Source organism: Myxine glutinosa, chromosome 2, assembly GCF_964187855.1.
Source record: "Myxine glutinosa chromosome 2, kmMyxGlut1.1, whole genome shotgun sequence".
NCBI lineage: Eukaryota > Metazoa > Chordata > Myxini > Myxiniformes > Myxinidae > Myxine > Myxine glutinosa.
Window position 1 is genome coordinate 252,031,078 of NC_136262.1, and position 18,831 is coordinate 252,049,908.

At 43.3% G+C, this 18,831-nt stretch overlaps 1 protein-coding gene across 8 annotated transcripts in view; it reads right to left on the reverse strand.

The window, feature by feature from the left end:
* ATP13A3 (ATPase 13A3) overlaps positions 1–18,831 on the reverse strand; it is a 213,599-nt gene that overhangs the window by 123,209 nt on the left and 71,559 nt on the right. For 6 of the 8 annotated variants that reach the window (XM_068105924.2, XM_068105926.2, XM_068105925.2 and 3 more), the window contains exons 17-18: positions 8,785–8,802; positions 1,941–2,094 (exon numbers count right to left, since the gene is read on the reverse strand). In XM_068105924.2, coding sequence (XP_067962025.2) covers positions 1,941–2,094; positions 8,785–8,802 — 172 coding nt within the window. The remainder of the gene's footprint in view (positions 1–1,940; positions 2,095–8,784; positions 8,803–18,831) is intronic. The other 2 variants (XM_078772426.1, XM_068105923.2) reach the window with 1 other exon arrangement.

Sequence of the window (18,831 nt, forward strand, 5' to 3'; positions counted from 1 at the left end):
CATTCACGCCCTCCGTGCACCCTTGCCACACAAACTTGTATTTCTGTCCCTGCCTACCCTTCACCATTCTCACACCACTTCCCTTCCATCTCGTCTCTTGCACACAACATATGTCCACTCTTCTTCTGACCAATACTTCCACCACTTCTCCTGATCTCCCTGTCATTGTCCCTACATTCCATGCCCCAAACCTCAGAAACCGATCTCCACTTCGGGCTGTACCCTGCCCATATGTAGTGGTAATTGTCATGGTTCTCTTTTTGAGGCAATGTTTTTAATGGCCGGATGCCCTTCCTGACGCCAACCCTCTTCGTCGCCTCTTACGACACGCAGGGATACGGTGTACCTATTCTAACCAGGGTACACACCGGGGTAGATGTAACATACAAACACATACATACCCTCCATAATATGTCTAAGACGAGAACGGCACTCGGTAGAGCACATATCTCCCACCAGGCTGAACAGTTTATGTTTTGTACCCCACTGACAGGCCGCATCTGGATTCGGACCTGAACCAAAATGTAATCGGCTTGTTCTTGTCGCCTAACCAACTCGTCCACCAGGTTTTGTCATACCTGGTGTTGGCCTAATGGTTAGGGTGGCGGGCTTGGGATCCTAAGGTCCTGAGTTTGAATCCCGTTGAATTAACGGCAGGTGGGGTTGACTCAGGTTGTCATCCTTCCGAGGTCGGCATAATGAGTACCAGATAACTGGTTACAGAGAGGCATTGCATCAGCGGCAGACGCGCCCACAGAAATGATGCAACCAGCAGCCGGGTGGCTGCACACGAACCGCCCACCACCAAGTTTTGTCATAACTCTTCCACAACTTTTAAAACATGTTATATATCTCTTTTTGCCAGATTTCTCAATGGTGAAAATCACTTTTAAAAATAAATAACTCACGTATCTGAATCCATATTCAGATCTTCACCTATTTCAAATCGATTAGTCCTCCTTACACACCCAACCTGTCCAAGTTTCGTCCAAATCTGTCCATAACCTTTTGAGATATCCTGCTATATATCGGTTTTGGGCCAACCTCTCAATGGTGAAGAATCACTTCAAAAATTATAGTAGCCGGATCCGGATCTGGACTAAAATCTAATCATTTGTCCTCGTCACACACCCAACCTCTCCACCAAATTTCGTCCAAATCCGTCCACAACCTTTCGAGATATCTTGTTCACAAACAAACTTGTTCTATCTTGTTCACAATGCACAGGGATATGGTGTACCTATTCGCAATCGAGGTACACACTGGGATCATTCATCCCAGCAAGCTGGTAATCAATTTGCCGACCCCGGAAGGATGCCAGGCTGAGTCAACTGCCCTGGCGTTAATTCAGCGATCGACCGGGATTCGAACTCAGGATCCTAGGATCCCAAGCCGGCACCCTAACCGCTAAGCCAACACCAGGCTAATTAAATACCATAGTGAATGAATGAATGAATGATCGTTTTAAGGCCATTTTCCCTGCTGGAGCAGGGGTTAGCCTTGCGGGCCCCATGACAATCATGGTTCCCTGTTTGAGGCAATGTTTTTTTTTGTTTTTTTTAATGGCCGGATGCCCTTCCTGGCGCCAACCCTTAGTCGCCTCTTACGATGTGCAGGGATACGGTGTACCTATTCTAAACCAGGGTACACACCGGGATCATTCATCCCAGCAAGCTGGTACTCAATTTGCCGACCTCGGAAGGATGACAGGCTGAGTCAACCCCCCCTGGTGTTAATTTAGCGATCGACCGGGATTCGAACCCAGGATCCTAGGATCCCAAGCCGGCACCCTAACCGCTAAGCCAACACCAGGCTTAAATACCATAGTATCAAGTTAAATTACATATTCAGTACAAGATGTACTATTTCAGCACCAAATTTCCACCAACTACTGAAGGGTTAGGGACAATTTTGACAGATGCATCTTCAAGGTCACTCACTTGTGTCTTGTGCACAGAGGGTCGCGAGCATCTCAGGTGCACCCTTGCAGTAAACATGCATGTGGCGCTCGCCCAGCGTGCGCGTAACCACGGACATCCGCTGCAGGGTCGAGGAAAATGGAAATTGTTGTACAATTCCCACCTCAAAACCATGCTGTGGATAGGATAGTGGAGGCAAACAGAAAGAGGAATCAGCAAACAAAGATAAAATGTTCAAAACTGTGACATTAAGGGACAATCAAAGAGCTTGTATTCGAGGGAAAAAAAATTAGCTACTTATTTTTCCAGATTATTGAGTAGCATTATCCAATTGCTCTTCAAAATAAGTTTCGACAAACAAATTAATTAATCTTTCATCTCGTGTAATACTGTAATCACACAACTTCCTGCCATTGGAGAGGCACACTTAAGGCCTCTGTCATTAGCCTCTGCCTCATTAGATGTTCCGTAGTCTGGGGTCCAAGACCACACTCACAGTTGGCATCATCTTTACTGTATCCCCATCTCGACACATTTGCCTAATACCTTTCAACTCGGCACGTCGTCTATTCAGGCTGTAACAGGTTGTAACAGGTTGTCCATTGTTGATCGGCACCTGGTGAGTGTTTCCCTATTGGCTCAATGTTCATTATCTCATTATCTCAGGCCATTTTTCATCCCAAAAGTTCAGCCTCATTGAGGTTGGATTGCCGTTGGGTGAATGAAACGATTATAGGAAGCTCCTACAAGATTCAAGTAGGGGAGGGATAACTGTATGACCATGAAGAGGTTATCTCATCTTGTGATTGTCTAAGGTGATCTATCTGGCTTGCAACTGCCCTCCTAATAGCAGGTGGTGTACATTAATCACAACATGCTGGGGTTCCACAAAGTGTCTGCAAGGTGGGTGCCGAGACAACTCACACCCGAACTGAAAAAACGGCGAGTGTACGCATGTGAAGAACTTCTGTGACGTTCTTCACATGCGTTCATCACACGAAGGAGAAGGCGATGCTTTCTTACAGCGCGTAGTGACTGGGGGTGAAAGCTGCGTCCACTACTTTCAGCCAGAAACAAAGAGGGCAAGCAAAGAGTGGCGCCATTCAACTTCACCGAAGCCCAAAAAATTCCGTACACAGCTGTCCACTGGAAAAGTGATGCTGACGCTTTTCTGAGATAGCCGAGGCCCACTTGTAGAACATTACATGCCCATAAGGACCAGTCACCAGTGCATCATACTGCGACCTCCTTAAAAATCATCTGAAACCAGCAATCAGATCAAAACGTCGTGGACTACTCACTACCGGTGTTTTGCTGCAGCATGACAATGCTCGGCCCCATACTGCCCGTGCAACAGCTGCAGCAATCGAGGACCTGCATTTTGAGTGTCTTCCTCATCCACCCGACTCGCCAGACCTCGCCCCTTTGGATTACCACATCTTTGGGCCACTTAAAGAGGTGCTTGGTGGAACCATTTTACGACCCGACGAAGAGGTTCAAGAGGTGGTACACAAATGGCTGCAAAAGCAGCCAAAATATATTTTTTTCTAGAGGAATCCAGGCCTTAGTAAAGCGCTGGAAAAATGCATTGAACGCAATGGGGATTATGTTGAAAAATAACAGTTGTTTAATACATACGTACATGCAATGAACAAGTTGTGAAAATATTTTAAGGTTACTTATCGACTGCCCCTCATATATATATATATATTATATATATATGGTGTCCACAAAGTCGCGCATCATAGGAAAAACATTTATTTGTAAGGTTGACTGCATCAGTTGTTCGAAATGTGTGCCACCAATCTCAAAACATGTTTGTAAACAGAAAAGCAGGTTTCTCTGAATGTTCAACATATCCGGGATAATTGTTGAATTAAATAATTTAATTTCCTATGATAAATAATTAATCAATGAAATACTTTCCTATGATGCACGACTTTGTGGACGCCCTGTATGTTGACATCACACATCATAAAACTCCATAGTCAAACCATATGTGCACAGGAATCTTCCATATGATTTTCATTTGCATAAGTACACCCAAATCATCACAACAAAATTAGCATGGTGCTTTTAAAAATTACTGTTTTAACGATGCAGCAAAATGAACCTCTCTCCTCAAGCTTTATCATCCAAGATCGCGGCTGCACAAACTGAGTGCTTTAACCTCAGCGTTACCCAGGTAAAAAAGGAAATTGTAATACCCTCTGTCACAACCACCAGGTGGCTCTACACAGTATACATTTACATAAAACGCATTTACACCCCTCTTCCCCCCCACCACCTCCCCTCCGCATCCCACAACTGCACAAATCGTTTCGTTCACTGCATGTTCAGAGTATATTTACCTCCACCACCAAAGGTGGATGGAGGTCATGTTTTCACCCCTCTCTGTTTGTTTGTCTGTCTGTCTGTCTATTTGTGAACAAGATAACAAGATATCTCAAAAAGTTGTGGACGGATTTGGACGAAATTTGGCAGAGATGTAGTGTATGTGACAAGGACGAAATGATTAGATTTTGGTGAAGATCTGGATTCGGATCCGGCTAGTAGAATGTTTTAAATGAATCTTCACCATTGGGAGATAGGGCCAAAAACTATACATAACAGGATATCTCAAAAAGTTGTGGACAGATTTGGACGAAATTTGGCAGAGGGGTAGTGTATGTGACAAGAACGAAATGATTGGTGATTCTTTGACCACTGAGTGATTGGACTAAAACCAACATATAGCAGGATATCTCAAACTAGAGGTTCCAGGGAAGCTGAACTCAACTGGTCTATATCAATATGGTTAGAATATGCATAATAGAACCACAAACTATATAGTTTATATGATAATAATAATAATAATAATAATAATAATTATGAGTTTATTGATAAATTTGATCAGTATTTGTGACCTTTAGAGCTTGGACGTCGTCCAAACTGATGTTTATGGGTCAAGTCATGTCATAGGTTACGACGAGGTCATTTTTCGGACATCGTCAAAACCCGTAATATATGTGTTGAGATTTGTTACATACTGTCTACACACCAAGTTTCAGCCTTCTAGCTACAGTCACGTGAAAAAGTAAATACACCCCATGTAAAGTTTTGACTTTTTCAACATATTTCAACATACAGCTATTTGATCTTCATTTCAACAATATTGATAGATAAAGGTGATATAATATAACAAATATCATGAAACATTTACATTTTGTAGTCCATTGGATAAATTTAAATAAACATAAATGCAAATTTTGCATGTGGAAAAAGTAAGTACACCCTTGGCTCCAATAGGTGGTATTGCCCCCTTTGGCAGAAACAACCTCAAGTAGGCATTTCTTATAACTGTCTACCAGTCTCTGACATCGACTGGGAGAAATTTTTGCCCACTCCTCCATGCAGAATTCTTTCAACTGTGCGATGTTTGAGGGGTTTCTTGCATTCACAGCTCGTTTCAAATCCCCCCACATCTCGATGGGATTTAGATCCAGGCTTTGACTTGGCCATTCCAGAACCCTCCATTTCTTTCTTTTCAGCCATTCCTTGGTGGAATTACTGGTATGTTTAGGGTCATTGTCATGTTGCAAGGTCCAACTTCGGTTGAGCTTCAACTTTCAGACAGATGGCCTCACATTATCCTCAAGCACCCTCTGGTACAATGAAGAATTCATAGTGGATTCTATGATGGTGAGCTGCCGGGGCCCTGATGCAGCAAAGCTGCCCCAAACCATAATATTTCCACCACCATGCTTTACAGTTGGTATCAGGTTCATGTGGTCAAATGCTGTCTTTGGTTTTCGCCAAACATGTCTTCTGGTACTGTGGCCAAATAGCTCTACCTTTGACTCATCTGTCCAGAGCACATTGTTCCAGAAGTGCTGGTCTTGGCCTGGGTGTTCATTGGCAAACTTTAGTCTTGCCCTGATGTTCTTTCTGGACAGCAACGGTTTCCTCCTGGCACATCTCCCATGTAGATCAAATTTGTGCAGCCTCTTTCTTATGGTAGACTCGTGCACTTTGACATCAACAGTGGCACGAGCTACCTGTAGGTCCCGTGATGACATTCTGGGGTTCTTAGAGACTTCTTTCAGCATCATGCGATCTGCTCTCTGGCTGAACTTGCTGGGGTGGCCTGGCCTGAACAAGTTGGCAGTTGTTTGGAATCTTCTCCACTTGGAGATGATCTTCCGGACAGTCGAATGATTGATTTCAAATTGTTTGGAGATCTTTTTAAATCCCTTCCCAGACTCGTAGGCATCTATAGCCTTCTTTCTGAAGGCCTCAGAGAGCTCTTTTGATCTTGGCATGGTGACGCCGCACACTTCAACAACAAAGAGCAAACCAAACTAAATGTCTGAGGTTTAAATAAGACAGATTCCTCCAAGATCCTCTCTAACGATGTTCTAATCATTTGCACCTGAGCTGGTGCACCTGATTCTAATTTTAGGTATTTGAAGTAGTGATAAATGTAGGGGTGTACTTACTTTTTCCACATGCGAAATTTGCATTTATGTTTATTTAAATTATACAATGGACTATAAAATGTAAATGTTTCATGATATTTGTTATATTATATCACCTTTATCTATCTATATTGTTGAAATGAAGATCAAATAGCTGTATGTTGAAATATGTTGAAAAAGTCAAAACTTTACATGGGGTGTACTTACTTTTTCACGTGACTGTACATTAGGAAGTACCAGATTGACAAAAATTGATTTTTCAATATGGCCGCCCTGCCGCGCCCATTTTTGGGCGTGCAACGCCCAAATGCAATCCCAAACTAGTTTATGTCTTAAAGATGCTGCATAACAAGTTTCATCCAATTTGATCAATATTTGTGACTTTTCGAGCATAGACGTCGAATTGTTTACAGACGACAGACAGACAGACAGACAGATGACACACGGACGACAGACACTGGGTGTCGACAAAAACTCAGCTGGACATGGTCCAGTTGAGTTAAAAATTACGGACGGATATAGACGAAACTTGGTGGACAGGTTGTGTGTGTGACAAGGGATAATCGATGCAATTTAGGAGACGAATTGGATCTGGATCCGGCTCGTATAATTTTTAACTAATTCTTCACAATTTGGAGATAGGGCCAAAAATGACATATAGCAGGTTATCTCAAAAAGTTGTGGACGGTTGATTTTGATTAAATATGATTCTGTATTGCAATTGTCTGGTCCACTCTGGGATACAAAATGTAAACTGTTCACCTGGCGGAGGTATGCTCTCTACTGAGTGCCGTTCCAGTTTATATAAATATAAAAGACAAGGTCTGAAAAAGTAAATCCCCGTCTGCTCTGTCCTTTCCACGAACAATTTTCTTATATTTTTTGGTCTCATTAATCATTGTGACCTCTAGTCATAAAAAAGTATCAATGATGTATTTTTGAGATTTGAATAAAATAATAAAATTGCCCAGTTTGGAGCAATAAGAATAGTAATTCATTTATTCACTATTCTCTTTTTTCTTACCCCCACCACCTGAGAAAATATGTTACCGGAAATTTGTTTGCGCAACCCACTTTGCGGATATGCAACATTTTCAATTTGTGCAGCCCTGAAGATATATCTATTTCAAAAAAAGAACATAAAAGCTTTAATAGAAATAAGTGGAACAGCCATATAACTTACAAAATGTGTATGAACGACTATCTGAATATGAACTATGGATAACTTAAAAGTTAAAAGCCTTATCATTGATGTCATATGTTCATGCTGTTCTCCAAAATGAAGATAATATTGTTTTACTAAGAAGATGCATCTAAAGGACTCAAATGACCAAATATTGTGGACTTAGCAGCAAGCACCAAAAATCCAAGATAATTAAGACTTATCTGAAAATGGAACACTTTGTGCATTCACAATCTACTACAATAGAGGTTGTGCGGCTGTAGCTACGTCACCTTTATTCACTTGTCTATTGGTCGTGGCACAGACCAATTGGGTGTGCCGTTTTTCCCTTCACTTGTCGATTGGTTGCGGCCCTGAGCCCACACGGGTGTGCCCGTGTTTTCCAGCATCGTTATTCACTCGTTGATTGGTCAAGGCACTGACCAATTGGGTGTGCCAGTTTTTCAGAGCATCGTTTGTCTGGTTTTTGAAGATGGGCCGAGACGGGCACTTCGGCCCAGAAACAAACCATCAAGAATGAAAATAATTAAATATGAAATATGAGGAAATCTTTCATGAACACATTTGCATTGGCGCCATTTGTGTCAGCAGAAAACGTCATCGCAATAGACGTTGCAAAAGTGTGTTGAAGGTTCGAATGTGATCGCATGGAGTACATAATGTGATCAATAAAATTTCTTTCAAAAATGACAAAAATTATAAAGTGCATCTCCAAGAATGCGCCACTTCACATTGCCCACCGTAGGTGGTTCGAGAAGGGTCAGCAATGGAAAAATTATAATCCATGCACATGCAGATCTAACTTCCTTAACAGCTAACATGTCAATAATAAAAAACAAAGTGAAAATTAAATCAATATGAAATATGCACAGGCTTGCAGGATGCAATGGTGGTCATAGATGACGTTTGAGATGATGAGGAGGGGTAGGTGCAGACTTCTGGCATCAGTTAGTGTTTATTCTTAACGGATAAGTGCTTTGACATGAGAAAACAATCACAATAAATTGTCATGAACAAACAAAACATGCATCGACTTATGTGAAGCAGTTGTAAACACAAAGGCCGACACATGCTTACAAATGGTTGGACCTGCACAATAATATGTCACTTCAAAAGCACAAAGCAGCCATATTCAAAACACAACTTAAGGAAGCCGTTATCCATCACCATGACAAAGTGCTTGTTGCAAGCAATGAACGCCACACTACAGCGGAAGAAGTCTTACCGTCAATTCATACATTTCCTGCAACAGGAACAAAATTTCGAAATTAATTACAATAGACCACTCTCAAAACAAACCACATGTATAATCGCAAAGCATGATGTGAAATGTGAAGGTGTAATGCAGAAGCAAGTAAAGCTGGGTTCCAAAATAACAACAACAACAAAAAAAACATTTAACACAGAAACAAGGATGCATTGCAAATGCAGTTTAAATTTTACATTAAGACAAAGCATTATGATGCCATCTTAAAATGGAAGGGTTGGGGTGGGAGGGAGTTACAGATTGGAACAATTCATACAATTTGAGAAAGCTGGGACCTTAATATACAAAGCCATTCACGAACAGATTTTGAGGGACCAGTGTAAGCAATTTCAGCATCGACATTTTTGGCGCTCTTGAAACCAAAGATAGATTGGCAAACGTTTTTTGAGACAATTTTTTGAATTATCCATATCATAATGCATGAGGGTGTGGATTTTTTTGCATCAATATTCACCAATGCACTGAAGTAGACATTCCATTCCGTGGTCTCAATCTTTGTGGTGACTATTTTTTTTTGCCATTGACAGTATACAACTCTCCCGGACTCGATTTAGGGGGCTTTTAAAAACAAAATCCATCTTTTTCGCCTAACTGACGCCACCATCTTGGCAAGCCGCCATCTTGCTGCTTGAAAGCTATGGTTTTGCCATTGTGGCATACATTAGTAAAGCTGGTGTGCCTTGTAAAGTGGGCGAAATAACCCACACGGCGGGCGTAAAAAGACATATTTGTAAAGCTTAAACATGTTTTACATGGAGAGGGGGAGATCCATAGCTAGTCTGTGGTAAGTGTGGTGGTAAGTATGGTCCGTGTGTTTTGAGCAAGTTAAATTGCCATATAATAACAGGGACCTGTCAAAGTAAGTGGTTTGTTACGCGTGACGCTGAGGAGGCAGCATATGTAATTTATAGATGGGTTAGACATGACTTTTGTGGGCGTAAACACCTCGTGTTTGTAGACCGGGCTAGGTGAAGATTTCTCATGAGAGAGGCACACATGTCATGTGTTCGAAAGGCCATAATGATCTGTCTGGCCAGTGTGTGTCAGCCATGGAGGCGCAGTGTGCTTTGGGGCCGGAAGTGCCAAAGAGTATTTACTTTTTATTGTGGCCTCCCCATAGGCAGGACTGCGAAAGGGGAATTCCACCCAGGAGGAAGAAGAGAAGAACGAGAGAGCCCTTGCTTGGACGAGGAAGGAGAGAACGAGAGACACCTTGCTTGGACGAGGAAGGAGAGAACGAGAGAGACCTTGCTTGGACGAGGAAGGAGAGAATGAGAGAGACCTTGCTTGGATGAGGAAGGAGAGAACGAGAGAGACCTTGCTTGGACGAGGAAGGAGAGAATGAGAGAAACCTTGCTTGGACGAGGAAGGAGAGAACGAGAGAAACCTTGCTTGGATGAGGAAGGAGAGAACGAGAGAAACATTGCTTGGACGACGAAGGAGAGAACGAGAGAGACCTTGCTTGGATGAGGAAGGAGAGAACAAGAGAGACCTGGCTTGGACGAGGAAGGAGAGAACGAGAGAAACCTTGCTTGGACGAGGAAGGAGAGAACGAGAGAAACATTGCTTGGACGACGAAGGAGAGAACGAGAGACCTTGCTTGGACGAGGAAGGAGAGAACAAGAGAGACCTTGCTTGGAAGAGGAGAGAATGAGAGAGACCTTGCTTGGAAGAGGAAAGAGAGAACGAGAGAGACCTTGCTTGGAAGAGGGAAGAGAGAACGAGAGAGACCTTGCTTGGAAGAGGGAAGAGAGAACGAGAGAGACCTTGCTTGGAAGAGAAAGGAGAGAATGAGAGAAACCTTGCTTGGAAGAGGAAGGAGAGCACGAGAGAGAGACCTGAAGACGGAGGGCAGAGCAGGAGGCATCAGTCTAGAAAGGAGCTGTTGGGGGGAGGAGGAGGAGGAGCAGAGCAAGCTTTTCACGGAAGAGTTTTGCAAGGAGGCTTTGATTATGGCTTTGTATCAGGGTGAATTGACCCAAGCTTAGATCACCCAATGTTTTTGGAGTGGAAGGAAGACAATGGAGGGCACACGAGGAGGCCTCGGTCTAAAAAGGAGAGGGGGGCATGAGGCTTTGTTGTGGAACGGCTTCTTCACTGGCTTTCGTTTCGCACCTAGTTTCCGAAGTGGGCTGGTTTGAGTCCGGCATCCACTCAGTGTATCAGAAAAAAGAGAAGTCTCACCCGGATTATTGTTTTGTTGCACAAGTGTGATCTGTCGTGCCTTTAGAGGGACAGGAATTGCTTTATTTCCAATAATTGTACATAAGTTTGAATATTCCCATTTACGTATGTGTCCTTTTTGACTCGCCTGGTTCGTTTCGTTTTTGTTTAAACCGTCTTGTTTACCCTCCTCCCTTTACTTTACCATACAAAATAAATCCTTAAAAAGGTAAGAAAGCACGTTTAAAGCATCTGTTTTCCATGTGCGTTTGCAGTCGATTTTGACCCAATTGAATGATCCTTGGGAAACAGTAAAGTTGTAGATTTTATTGAACGCAGTGTTAAAAAAAAAAAAGACCGTTTGGGCCATCTCCGGGGATGATAGGTGCCGGCGCTGAGTGTTCTGTCTTAACGGGCGCTTAGATGTGACAGTATTTTTAAGTGTTTGTACATGCGTTAATCTTTCACTGCTGAACTGCAGCACCAAGATGCCCCAAATTTTGGAGCTGGGTTCTTCAGAATCTAGCCAAGGATTTAAGCTACCACACGTTGGCCTTGGCGTTATTTTAAGGCCATCAAAGGCCGCTACAAGTATATAGGGTCAGGCTGTGCTGCCGCCGGCCCAAAGACAAAAGGTAACCACCATGAGGCCACTAACTCCATAGCTTTTCAATGTTCAACATTTCCTGAAACCCTCACCAGGAAAAGCTCACCACCACAATGGCAATAACTCCATACGTTTTCAATGCACAACATATGCTAGAACTCCTACTTAGTTTTTCCCATGCAGTGCCAGATACCCAGACGAGTTCATACATACATGCATACATAAAAAAAAATTAAAAAAAACCTTTAGAGGCCATTTTTCCCCGCAAAGCGGGGGTTGGCCTTTTTGTTGTTGTTTGACCGTGGTTGTTGTTGTTTTTTGGTCCCCTTTTTGAAGCAATGTTTTACGGCCGGATGCCCTTCCTGCCGCCAACCCTTTTTGTCGCCTTTTTTTTTACGACAAGCAGGGAATTACCAGTGAACTGGTACTCAATTTGCCGACCTCGGAAGGATGACAGGCTGAGTCAACCCCCCTGGCGTTAATTCAGCGATCGACCGGGATTCTAACCCAGGATCCTAGGATCCTAAGCTGGCACCCTAGCCGCTAGCCCAACACCAGGGTCGATGCATACATACATACATACATATAAATAAAAAAGGCACCTCCTGGCTTTAATAAAGAGCATCAGCCACGGATTATGTCTCACATGGTGAAAACCGCATAATCCGTAAAGAACGAACAGCCTGTCTGCCACCCAGACCATCGTTCCCGCCAATGCAAACCAAAACCAGGTGGGGTGATGTGATTGGCGGAGATTTAAAAAAAAATCAACGCCATACAGTGTGGTGGGTACTGTCCTGATCTCCTATGGACAGAAAGTCCAAGACAAAAGCGTCATCTCCGTCCTGGAGGCATCAGCTCGGCCACTCTGTCAATCGACAGAGATTCGATTATTTTTCCCAGCATCATTCTTCCTGTTTTCGAAGGTGGGCCAAGATGAGCACTCCGGCCGAGATAAACCATTATAAACCTCAAGATAACAAGCATTCTGTGTATTGCGCTGCAATACATGTCCCCTACCGGCAGTCTGTCGTCCGGAAAACTGTTGGGGAAATTACCAAGGGTTATTTACCCACAGGTTCTGAATCGTTCACAATCGCTAATTACCTCAGGGCGGGCTCACCTGTGATTCGCACTCGGGACTTCGATTTATACACCTTGCAGACAGGTCAGCAGAAGCACGAGAAAATAAGTTGTTGATAAAGAACCTTTCGAGTCGCTAAATATCAGTAATTTATTATATTTTCAGGTTCACGATCAATGATCGATGTGTATATATATATATATATATATATATATATATATATATATATATATATGTTGCTCGGCTTGGCTCCGCCCCTCCCGAAACCGCGCGCTATGTCGCGCTTTTGACGTTCGCGAGACGAGGCTGAGGGCGCACGGTGCGGCTTGAGGAGAACTCTAGAATAAACAATAATAATAAACAGATATCCATTTTTTGAATATTTTCGTTTAATTAACGATATGGGCCAAACCACGTGCCCTATCGCAAATTCCAAAAGGACATTTTAGTAGACTGACATGCTGAACAGATCTGTGAAGTTTCCCCTCGATTGGATCAAAAATGAGGGAGGAGCTCGGTTTTAAAGGTTCATGCTTAAAAACGTCATAACTCTGAAACCATGTGACGCATGACGTCATGCTCGCTGACTTTTTTGTTCGTCATGGGTATGCGAACCTGCCTGCAAAGTTTGGCCTCGATCTATTCAGCCGTTGCAGAGAAAAAGGGGTTTTTGTGTTTTCACGAAAAACAATATGGCGACCGAACCACTTGACCTGTGACGTCATAATTACCATTAAAATATTCTACAGACCGAGTCCCCCCTACGGTGAAAATTTGATCTCAATCGGTCTTATGATTGCAGAGAAAATCGTTTTTAAAGGAAATTAAAACTTAAAATGGCACTGAGTTAAGGATCATCAGAATTATCAGAATTCCCAAAGTTCAAAGTGCCATAACTTTGTCAAAAATGATCGAAACGTCGTGAAGTTCGAACTTGATCTGTAACTTATCATGAGGAAACCATGTACCAAGTTTGACATCATTAGCATTTAGCGTTTAGAAAAAAAAGTCTGGAAAACTGTTCCTTGCGTGACAGACTGACAGACTGACAGACTGACTGACGGCGTGCAAACCTATAGTCCCCTCCGGTGTACACCGATAGGGGACTAAAAAGAATGCCAGTAATTAAATATGAAATATGAGGAAATGTTTAATGAACATGTTTGCATTGGCACCACTTGTGTCAACAGGAAACATCATCGCAATAGACGTTGTAAGATTTGTTGAAACTTCGAATGTTATCGCATAGAGTTTCTGCTGTGATCATTAAATTTTCCTTTTGATAAAATATGTATCCATGTATACAGTAAGTTCTCCAACCTAACGTGTCCCGAAAAAAAGTGTGATGTCGCAGGAAACAACCTTGGAAACTATTTTCATGCCTCCACCGAGGAAGTCACAGGAGGCATTATGTTTTCAGGTTGTCCATCCAGCTGTCCGTCGGTCCGTTTCAGGTTTTCGTTACCACGATAACTTGAGAACAGCTTAAGAGATCTTAGTCAAACTTAGTGCAGGTATGTATAATGAGGTAAAGATGAACTGATTACATTTTGGGGTCAGGAGGTCAAAGGCCAGAGGTCATGTTAGGTAAAAATCCTGTTACCACGATAACTTGTGAACCAGTGATGGGATTCTGACCAAAGTTGGTACAAGTATGTATTATGATGCAAAGATGAACTGATTAGATTTTGGGGTCAAGAGGTCAAAGGTCAAAGTCTAATACATTTATAACTTGAGAACGGCTGAAGGGATCTAATTCAAACTCGGTATGGGTATGTATAATGATATAGAAATCAACTGATTATATTTTGGGGTAGAGGTCAATGGTCAGAGGTCATGTTAAGGAAAAATTATGTTGCTGCACCAATTCGTGAACCAGTGATGGAATTTTGAACAAACTTGGTATGAATATGATGCAAAGTTGAACTGATTAAACTTTTGGGTCAAGAGGTCAAAGGTCATGCTAAGTAAAAAATTATGTTGCCACGCCAACTTGTGAACAAGTGATGGGATTTTGAACAAATTTGGTATTGGTATATGTGATGCAAAGATGAATTGATTGGATTATGGCATTGAGGACAAAGGTTAGAGGACTTGTCAGGTAAAAATGTGATAACTTGAAAACAGCTAAAAGGATTTAAATCAAACTTGGTACATGTATATATAATGATGTAAATAGGGACTGATTTAATTTTGAGGTCAAAGGTCAGAGGTCATGTTTATGGCAGAGTGGCCAAACGGAAGCATCTCCTCAGTGAAAGACATGAAAGCCCACTTGGAGTTTGCAAAAAAGCACCTAAAGGACTCTCAGACTGTGAGAAATAAGATTCTGTGGTCTGATGAAACCAAGATTGAACTGTTTGGCTTCCGTCTGGCCACTCTGCCATAAAGCCCAGATCGGTGGGGTGTTGCAGTGATGGTTGTCCTTCTGGAAGTTTCTCCCATCTCCACACAGGATCTCTGGAGCTCAGCCAGTGACCATCGGGTTCTTGGTCACCTCTCTGTTACGGATTCGTCACTTCCGTGGTTGTGGTTTTCATCCACTGTAAACATTTTTGATTCCATGTACTATTATTGTTGTCGTTTAAGGGAGGTAGAGGTTACTATTTTCAAAAGGTAAAAAAGTCAATGTTTTAAATGAAACCGGAACCGGACGACGATGAAGAGGAAGAGGAGGAGGAGGAGGAGAAGGCAGAGCGAGTGAGTCGGGGAAGAAGCCCGGCTGCTTCGAGGTCTGGAGCAAACATTGACGAACGGAGGTCACTAGCGAACTTCGGGTTTCCCGGGAAAGGGATTCTTGCGACAAAGTTGTTATGGCTGTGACAGATCAACCTGCGTGTCGGGTTTTGGCGGTTGACTCCGAGGAGAATCATCGTCGTGCCGTTACGCCTCGAGAATGGGCCGTCGGCCATATTGACTCGCGTGCTTTACGCATTGCGCAAGGTTTTTCGCTTCGCTTCAACCATTTTCACCGCATCCAGACGTTTATCTGGTGTGTGTGTGTGTGTGTGTGTGTGTGTGTGTGTGTGTGTGTGTGTGTGTAACGTGGATTTTGAAGGTAAATCTGTGGTTCGCCGATTTGGAGCCGTGAAACGTCCATACCCGAGGGTGTGATTTCACAGTCGCCTGGAGGGCAGCTTTGGATTTCCCAGTCGCCTGGAGGGCGCCTTTGGATTTCCCAGTCGCCTGGAGGGCGCCTTTGGATTTCCCAGTCGCCTTGAGGGCGCCTTTGCGCAGCTTTGGCCGCGTGACTGACTGTCATCCGAACAGGATTCTGGTCTCGATTGGACATCGTTCTGACGATCGCTGGAGCGGATCGACTTGGGCTTGATGCCGGAATAGAGACATTGGGGAATGTTCTTCTTTTCGCTCACTTGGAGCACAGTGAGTTATATTGTACGAACCTGATGGTACCATCATAGGAAATATATATTGGTTGTACAATTGATTACTATTGTTGTTGTACTGTTATTCTTGTGTGATCTTAATACAATATTTGTTTGTTGGTAACAATTGGTGTGGTTTCACCATTGATCTTTGACATACAGAATAACACATCTTACTGCCGTGACTCCTCTCGGGGCTTGGAGGTACACCATGACCAGGGGGTCAGGGAGGAGCACATAACATCTCTTACCAAGTCCCTTCTTTCCCGATTGCTCAGTTTGGCCGGGCGGCCAGCTCGAGGAAGAGTCGTAGTTGTTCCAAACTTCTTCCATTTAAGAATTATGGAGGCCACTGTGCTCTTGGGAACCTTCAACGCAGCAGAATTTTTTTTAGGCTTCCCAGATCTGTGCCTCGACACAATCCTGTCTCCGAGCTCTGCAGGCAGTTCCTTCGACCTCATGGCTTGGTTTTTGCTCTGATATGCATTGTCAGCTGTGAGACCTTATATAGACAGGTGTGTGCCTTTCCAAATCATGTCCAATCAATTGAATTTACCACAGGTGGACTCCAATCAAGGTGTAGAAACATCTCAAAAATGATCAAGAGAAATGGGAGGCACCTGAGCTAAATTTCAAGTGTCATAGCAAAGGGTCTGAATACTTATGTCAATGTGATATTTCAGTTTTTTTTCTTTTAAATAAATTTGCAAAACTTTCTAAAATCCTGCTTTCTCTTTGTCATTATGGGGTATTGAGTGTAGATTGATGAGGGAAAAAATGAATTTAAACGATTTCAGCATAAGGCTGCAACATAACAAAATGTGAAAAAAGTGAAGGAGTCTGAATACTTTCTGAATGCACTGTATGTACATATGTACGTATGTATGTATATATTGGGCTCTCTTCCCACAGCCAGATCAGTCAATCAGTGGGCGGGGCTTAGCGTGGGCTCCTCCACGCCGCTATGGGTGAATAAGGTCAGACGTCACAGCCACCTTGACCTCTGACATATAGTCAAACATTGACAGCCTCGCATTTTCCCTTCAGAATCCTCTGGTAAAGTTTGACGAAGATAGCTGAAAGTTTTCACAAGATATCGCACTCTTGGACAAACATACAAACGAGACAGACCGACATATGACGAAATTTACATTTTCATCACAACAAGAAGGGGTCAGGCGTCAGCCTGACAGGTAAACGAAAATCGAGACAATCTTGCCCTTTGATCTTTGACAGCCTCTTTTTTTTTTTTTTTTCGGAATCCTCTGGTAAAGTTGGACAAAGATCGCTGAAAATGTTCAGGATTTATAACACTCACAGACAAACATACATACAAACAAACAAGCAAACGAGACAGACCGACTTAGGACAAGACAAACAAAGACAAGAATGAAAACATAATCTTGCAGTGTCCTTGCAGTGTCCATATGTTTTATACCTCTCCCACCTCCCCCCAAGCCCTTTCCCTCCCACAGTTCTCTCGATGTCCTTGCTCTCAAATGTGTTTGTGTCCTTCCCCCTCTCTCCCCATCTTGTCTACCGCCCCCCTTATTTTGTGTTTTGTGTGTCGGTTTGACTTTTTGTGTGATTAATGTTAGCTCTTTCACGAGCCTCGATCTTGTATACAAAAAAAAAATAATAAAAAAATCTTCATCCACCTTCAGTGGCTGAGGTAAACAGGTCTTCCCACCAACGATGCATAAAGCAGCTGGACTTATGCAAAAACCATATCTTCCACAAGACGCACATGACTTGCTTCTACTTTCGCGGCCCAGTGCTTCGCGTTATGGTTTTTCACGGGCACATAATTCTTTTTTTAGCTGTACTATAAAAGAGCTGCCCAGCCTATCCCACCATTCGCACGATAAACCTAGCTGTGCAGCTTGTCCCACCATTCGTGCTATAAAGGCGCTCCACTGTATCTACCAGCTGATGCATATGACGTCACCCCCACGCAAGTGACACAATTAAAATGCTTCACCGTGTGCACCACCAGCTGTGCAAGACATCATCACCCGCGAATTGTACCGAGGTGGTGAGCACTGTACCGAGCACCAAAGTGGTCGCCCAGATCCGGGACATCCCCATACAAAGGATGGCGAAGGCTATTAACCTATGGATGGAGGACAGCACGCAGAAGAAATGGCTTTAAGTGTCCCTCTCATTTGCCAAAGGCAAGATGTACGTATGCACATCTGGCTGGCGTGAGTGGTGCTCGCACAAGTGATGTGGGTGCGGCTATGAGTGATGTGTTGAGCGAAGTGTGTACGAGCGGCCCACAGTCCATTCCGAGTGAGCAGGAGATGGTTTGAACACTTCAGGAAGCAGTACAATCTCTGCAACATCAAACCATCAGGAGTGTGTGCCTCCGCGGACCAGGAGGTGGCCAAAACATTCTCTGCTCAACTTGCACAGCTGATCGACAAGAAGAGGTACCTGCCATAGCAAGTGTTCAATGCTGACGAGACCGGCCTGTTTTGGAAAAAGCCAACACAAACTTTTATCTTGAGGGGACAGCATGGGGTTCAAGGCCACAAAGGACCGGGTATCTCTCAACACAAATGCAAAAGGGGACTGAAGAACGAAACCCATGACGCCGTACCATTGCCTGAACCCGCGTGCTCTCAAGGACAAGAACAAACATACACTGCCTGTGTTTTGGAGGGACAACTGGAAAGCGTGGGTTAGGGCAGAAATTTTCATGGATCGGTTCAACAACTGTTTCATCCATCCCTCAGGTGGAGAGATACCTGACAGAAAAAGAA